This window comes from Engraulis encrasicolus, chromosome 22 (assembly GCF_034702125.1).
Source record: "Engraulis encrasicolus isolate BLACKSEA-1 chromosome 22, IST_EnEncr_1.0, whole genome shotgun sequence".
Lineage (NCBI taxonomy): Eukaryota > Metazoa > Chordata > Actinopteri > Clupeiformes > Engraulidae > Engraulis > Engraulis encrasicolus.
Window position 1 is genome coordinate 10,772,006 of NC_085878.1, and position 7,387 is coordinate 10,779,392.

Consider the following 7,387-nt stretch of genomic DNA (forward strand, 5'->3'; position numbering starts at 1 on the left):
CATTGCTCACGCTACCCTTGACTTGTCAGAACCCGGTGATGTCAATTTTTTTCTTTCAGAAATCTGAGCTATTGTAATGGGGGCAGCTTTTGTTTACTTTTTAAAAATTCTTAACATAGGCCTACTCCAAATATTTAAATGTAAACAAACACCTGCCCCCATTACAATGACCAGGATCTCGGAAAAGGCTGGGAAAAAATCTCAGGTACTGACAATTCCAGGGTAGTGTGAGCATTACAGCTGCATGTTGATAGTGGCTTAAGTTATCCTTTGAGTCTAACGCACCATTCTAGCTCGTAACTCTGCAATTCTTGGCGTTTCCTTAGTTTTCCCTACATCAATGTTGTAAATGGAAGTTTGGAGAAAAGTGAAAAAGTTGTTCAAGGCAGGACTGTAAGATGTACCAAAGACAAAGTGGGCCTTGAAGAGTTCATCCAGGGCTCCGACTGAGGTGGTGCCTTGGCATGGAAGTGCGTGCTTGTCGATGGCAATGAAGAAGGAGTGAATGCTGCTTTTTGTGGGTCCCTGTGCAAGGAGGTAGGGCTGACGGCTTTCAGTGATGTTGTCTAGATGCTGCTGCAGGCTTGTTCCCGTCTGTGACAAAACACATTCAATAACACAATTTATTAGAACAATAACATGACATCACTCTCTATTCAATCTCTATTTTTATCTATCTTATATATACTTTTTTTAACCTCCTGGTCCTGTGTTGTATGTATGCTGTCTGCTGTTTTTGCACACTGTATGTATGTTACTGCTGCAACAAATATATTTCCCCATGGCGGGATAATAAAGAGCATACTATACTATACTATTACTCCCGTCTATAAATGGTGTGTGTGTTTGTGTGTGTGTGTGTGTGCCGGGGGGACGGTGGTGGTCTAGTCTGGTCTAAGGAAAGGCTTCATGTATGGGGTATGAAGTGTTGTTGGAGTGGAGGGGTGGTGGGAGGACTTGATTCATTGTTAAATATAATTCTAGTGTACCTTTTGGAATTTGATGAGGTGATCCACTGCATTAGATGCTGATATCTTCCCTGGCTTCTTGCGTCCCTGTGCGGATGGCGGTAGCAGATGTAGCAGCAGTATGATGGCAGACGTATCACTGTCCCAGCCTTAAGTCAAACAAGCATCATGTTAACATTCAGCCATACTTTTCTTACCATTTTTTTTTTACCAAGACTTACCATTTTCAACTTCAGTGGATGTCTCAGCATTGTGCATCAAATCAAGAAGGTCTGTGGAGGGGACCAGTCCATGGCTTTCCTTAATGACTCTTGCCCTGAAAGTGGTAGGCCATCGCTCCAGGAATTTATTGGCAGTCTGCTCGCCAAACATCAGTCTGAAATCCTGCTCTACCTGTAATTTGAAAAGGAAAAAAAGACGAAATGGAGGACAACTGAAGTCAGTACCTTGTGCAACATTTTACAATAGGCCTCACTCTTCAATCAAGTCAAGTCAAGTCGTCTTTATTGTCGATTTCTTTACATTACTGGTCATACAAAGAATTTGAAATAACATTTCTTACTTTCCCATGCAGACATAGACGTAGACTTTAGGTGTGGACATAGACAATTTGACATAGACAATTAGACATAGACAATACTCATACATTACACCTAGACTATCTAAAAAATACCATTACAGACATATAATGAATGTAGAACTAGATGTCTTACCAGTCCTGGTGTGTCCAGGAACCGTGGAAAAACTGAGAAGACCTCTGCAGATTTGTCATGGTCATTGACCATTGCTTGGCGATAACTGAAGGTGGTTTTCATTTTTTCACGGATGGTTTCCTCATCAGCAGAATGTCTCAACACAGCGATAGCGGATTCCACTTCCTCATCAGTCAGGACTTCGGCAGTAAAGGGTGTAGTACGTCCATGGCCTGGCCCACCCACTTTAAAACAAAACAATTTTGTTGTTAATGTTTAGAACTGCACAGTTGTATATCTTCCTTTAAACACACTTCATAGGTTGACCATTCACCCACATTATAAATGTTACCTTTAGGAGATTTAGCTGCTGGAACTCTTTCCTCAGAAGCCTTTCAATGGTCTTCAACCGCCATGCAATGTATCCTGAACCACTTTCCGGATCGTAGTAGTGTTCCTATGTATAATATACAGTATGCACAGTATAATGTACACTCATACGGTAACACTTTATTTTAGTGTTACATCTATTAGCACTAGCACATACAATGTTAATGCCTGTATACTGTATAAGTAACTTGTAAGGCAAGTACTAAGCAAAATCAAACATTTGTTAGGCATGTATTCGCAAATGTTGTGTTCGTGCACAATTAGATTTATTACCAATATAACCTTAGTAAGGACCTAACAAATATTTGATTTCGCTTAGTACATGCCTTACAAGTTACTTATACCGGCATTAACATTGTATGTATTCGTGGTTATAGATGTAACACTAAAATAAAGCGTTACCATTCAAACAAGCAACAGTTTGAAGGGTGATATATTGTAAAACCTTTACTTACATAGCCATTCTGTGAGTATGGGTCTTCAAGATATGGAAACAGAGCAATAATCCCCTGTGCATACATCACTTTCACACTCCGCGGCGGCGAGGTCCTGGTGTATTCAATAAACAACATTATTAGAGGACACTGAACACCATAATCGAAACAATAATTGCAATGATGTTTAACTGTCTCATGATAACACATTTGACCTATACTTACCCATGTGTTTCCGTCATTTCTGCAGCAAGTATGTTGATGAGCCGTCTTCTGGTTGAATCTGTGATTGATTTTGTTTTTGCATACTCCTCGATGATACGGTCACCTCCAGGCTTTGTAGTCAGGATTTTTTCAATCAGCTAAAAGATAACATATGCAGCTAATCTAAGTACAAGAGAGTCCTTGTGCACAACCCTCAGCAATGCAGGTGCAGGTGTGAGGCAGGAGGAGGTGAATCAATGAACAAAAGTCAAGAGACACCGCACACTGCTTACTTTTCTTTACTTTACTTTATTTTTTAGAGCGAACAACGCGTTTCGCCCAATGCGTCATCAGGTTCGCTCTACTAAAGAAAAGTAAGCAGTGTGCGGTGTCTCTTGACTTTTGTTCATATATGCAGCAATGTATTTTGAAAAACTGTTGGTAATTCTGAAACAAACAAGATACATACACGATGTGCAAATTAAACCCCCTATATCCACCCACACCCACAAACTCACAGTTTTTGCTTCATAGTTGATGCGGCAAGGCCTTTTAGGTTGACTGCCTTGGGCTGCAACGGGTTCCTCAGCTGGCTCAAGGGGTTCCTCAGCTGGCTCAAGCAGGGAGAAGTTGAGGATCACTGTGTCGTCAGATGCAGTAGACCCAGGAGATGATGTGAACTGAAGGTTACCTGCGCATTGGAAAATATTAACACAATTACATTACATTTAGCTGACGCCTTTGAACAAAGCGACCTACAAGGAGGAAATTCAAGCAAGTACAGAGTAAGGGGTTGGCACAGAGTACAGCAGTATACAAGTAATTAGTAGCAAAATGTAGATAATAAACAAAGACATCTAGGCGCAGTGTAGAGTTGCAACAGCATTGTCCAACACATGGTCAAATAAAATGTAGCAAAAAAATAATAAGATACATAAAAAAAGTGTTAAACAATGGCTTCTAAGCAGTGGCTTACATAGTTCAACACTTCCACCTAAATGATGTATGTGTAAATCATATGCAAGTAGGCAACACTTACCAGGTGCTCCATTGGCCAATGAAACTAGGAAAGGTCCATGGAACTCTTTTACGAGCTCCTCAAAAACCTCGGCGTCTACCTCTGTGTTAGACTGGTCATAAACTTTGAGGTCCAACCATCTGTCTTCGGGGATGTTGAACTTCAAACTCACTAGAATAAAAAATAAACAGTGCACAAAATGATCTGATGAGAAATAATTGCAGTATGTCACCACTTTAAGTTACATTAAGCTACATTAAGATAGGCCTACTTTCAATTCAAATTAGGCGACTAACCTTCTCTCAAGAAATCATCAAACGTCAGTTCAAGCATCTTTATGTACTTCTGCACTCCACCAAATGAGACACGCAACAGCATTTTTGGTTAAATTTGAGAAAGTTGAGAAACTGTTAATTCCCGTCAACATATTCACACATTAACACACTCACACAGTTGGATCAGGAACACTAACAAGCTGGTTTGTAGGATACCTGTATGGGAGGCACTGATCAGAACATGAAACACAGTCATCCTTTTCCATGTCCTTATGAACTTCTTAAAGCCAACTAAGTTGCCTCAACACTACACATCCACATAACATCTGTTAAATAGATGATTGCATATAATTCTTCAGCAAAACATGGGAAAACAGGTAAATTGCTCCTAATTGCAGTATCCAATCACGCGGCCTCTCTCTCTCCCTCTCTCTCTCTCGCTCGCTCACACACACACACACACACACACACACACACACACACACACACACACACACACCTTCCCCATCACACTCTGTCCTCGGTTCACCCATTTACGCTGGCCTTCAGCTGCACCGGTGTTCTAAACAAAACAGCCGTCAGGTCACACACACATACACACGACAGAGCGAGCCTGCCAGCGCGCGTACACACACAACACCCTTTCCACACTCATATCCCCTTCCTCGTCCATTAATTGGATTGCATTTACCAAACTTGCAAAAATAAAGGCTAGTCAGCAGATGACTCTCAACTACTACAACTTTCAAAGCAACTGAAACGCGTCGACAACAATACATCCTTTCCTCTTCCACTCACACTTCTTCCTCTGTTGAGCTGCACTGACGAAAGCTGCACCGGCTAAGCGAAACGCTAGAACTCGGTGGTTCTCAACTACAGCATGAGTCAAAAACACCAGAGTTGACACCAAACCCATATTTAACGCATGTGTATGATTACCGGCATCGAAGACTTGGCAAGCCATGCAGGGACTAGTTCTAGATGTAGCTATATTACGTGACGAATCAACAATCACTTTTATATACTACACGTGTGTCCACGCATGCCCAAACAGAACATTCCTGGTATCAAGCATCAACCACGAGCGGGCAATGTTTAGCGTGCTAATCTATGTGGTGGACGAGTAGATGAATCTCTCAAATCTACAACTTACCATAAAACCGAGCAACACTTAACTGTAAACGGTTCCCAACACTAACATATTCTTAATGTTAACATCGAGCATTTCTGGTTTCAGAGCCACAAATTAAGCACAAGCACATCACCTTGCAAAACATTGGGCACGTTCTGAAGTGAACTTTTGAACCGTTGCAATGCTAATGCCATTGGGGGAAACCCATACAATCTGGAAAACCACGTTGTCAAGCTAGCTAGCTTAGCACTACATTTTGGTAGGGTAACCCAAACTCAGCAAACAAGAGAAAACTTCAATACTCGCCACACCACACGGCGTCAGCATGCAAGCAAATGCAGTCGGATCTTGTTTTCATTTAAAACAACTATTCATCAGCCTACTTCTAAAAGCTATGTAGCCTAGTATTGCAGTCGAATGCATCAGTGAAAAATACTAATTGGCTAGCCTACATATATGCATGCCTAATTTAACCTAATACACATACAGTAGTCTATCATCAGCATCAGTGTATTGAAAAATGTTGGTCATAAACAGCAAAAACTCGATAAATATTCAAATCCACTTACCACGCAGGGAGAGAAACGACTTCCAACATGCCATGCCAGCTCCAGCTCCGGTTCTAGAATTTTCGCGGGGAATCATCACCCTGCAGAGTTATTTTGTCTGAGGAGTTACTCTGCCTATTGTTATAACCTCTCTATCAAGAGAAAAATAGATTTACACTGAAATGTTGACACTCACTTTTTTACTCTCACTTTTGACACTACCATTTGGACGAGTTTACTCTGCCTATTGTTATAACTACTCTATTCAGAGGAAAATGCGTTTACACTGCAATATTGACACTCCATTTTTTACTGTGTACATTGCTGTAGTAGCCACCACTGCCCCAAATGTTTGCCTCGGATTAGTTTTGGCCTTTGCCCACATCATAAGAATTGTTCTGTAATCAGGGCCCTAAGAAGAGCAAAAGGTTCTGAAGAAACATTGCAAAATATCTTGTCATGCATTTCACATTATCTAAACGGATTAGAACATATATTACAAAATATGGAAGTTCCATTGATGTTTTACATTTACAATTTGTGGTCAAATTGAGTAAAATTGTGAGGTTGCGTGCATGTGTGCGTTGCGTGCGTTGCGTGCGTTGCGTGCGTTGCGTGCGTTGCGTGCGTTGCGTGCGTTGCGTGCGTGTGCACATGTGTGTGAAGATGTGTATATTATACGATGTGTGAATGTGTGTGAATCACAGTCTTTTATAGTGTTTTCTGAACAGCTGCCATCTCTAGTCACACAGTTCTTGCCATCCCACAGAAACAGTTAAGGGCCTCATGCTTTTAATGCACTGGACCCGAGACTTTATTTCTTCCCTTTCTCTGACTTTCTTTAATTTACACTTTCTGAGATGTGGCTCTCTATTCTGACAGTGGCTGTATGGCGTTGTATTGTTGTGAGAATGAAAAGCAGGATTTATCTTTTTTTTGTTGAAGAGCAAGGTCATTTGGAGAAGAGAGGGGACAGATAGAGAGGCGTCATGAGGGTCATGCTGAGATGACATCTCTGGGGAGGGAAGCGTGTGTGTGTGTGTGTGTGTGTGTGTGTGTGTGTGTGTGTGTGTGTGTGTGTGTGTGTGTGTGTGTGTGTGTGTGTGTGTGTGTGTGTGTGTGTGTGTGTTTTTGTGTGTGTGTGTGTGTGCATGCACATATTTGTCAGTGTACATGTCTGTGCACGTTCATATGTGCGTGCGTGTGTGTGTTATTGAAAAGAGATTGATGAAGAACTGAAAGTTTTAGAGCAGAAGGGTGGCAAAAAGTTATTTACTGTATATGAAGTTTAATAAGGAAACTCCCAGATATAATCTTATGATTGTTCGAAATATTATTAATTCCTCTAATTTTGAATAACAAATACAAGAAATGTTTTGGCTTCGGGAGATATATTATTTTCTTTTGAAGAATGTTTGGTGGATATTAGATTAAAATCTTTTTTCTTCATATAGCCAACCCCAGGATGACAGAGTCCAAACAAAATGTGGGCAGGAAAATACTAATCTTTTTCAAGATAGTTCCAATTTGATAGGCCTACAGTAAGTCCCTTACTCTCAAAATTCAAGTTCAACTCATTTTTAACAATGATACATCTGTCTCTCATTTATTTTCCCTCACTCCCCCTTATTCATTCGCTCCCTCTCATTTTTTCAATTTTTTACTCTCCTTTCCCCTCTCTCTCTCTCTCTCTCTCTCTCTCTCTCTCTCTCGCCTTTCCTCTCTC

At 40.9% G+C, this 7,387-nt stretch overlaps 1 protein-coding gene across 1 annotated transcript; it reads right to left on the reverse strand.

The window, feature by feature from the left end:
- Nucleotides 1-255: 255 nt before the first annotated feature.
- LOC134439304 (uncharacterized) lies at nucleotides 256-3,383 on the reverse strand (the record flags this gene model as incomplete). Its single annotated transcript, XM_063189210.1, has 8 exons — nucleotides 256-594; nucleotides 990-1,117; nucleotides 1,190-1,361; nucleotides 1,682-1,905; nucleotides 1,988-2,117; nucleotides 2,506-2,599; nucleotides 2,710-2,846; nucleotides 3,207-3,383. Coding segments are annotated over 8 exons (1,380 nt in total), but the record flags the coding sequence as incomplete, so codon positions are not given.
- Between the last annotated feature and the right edge of the window lie 4,004 nt (nucleotides 3,384-7,387).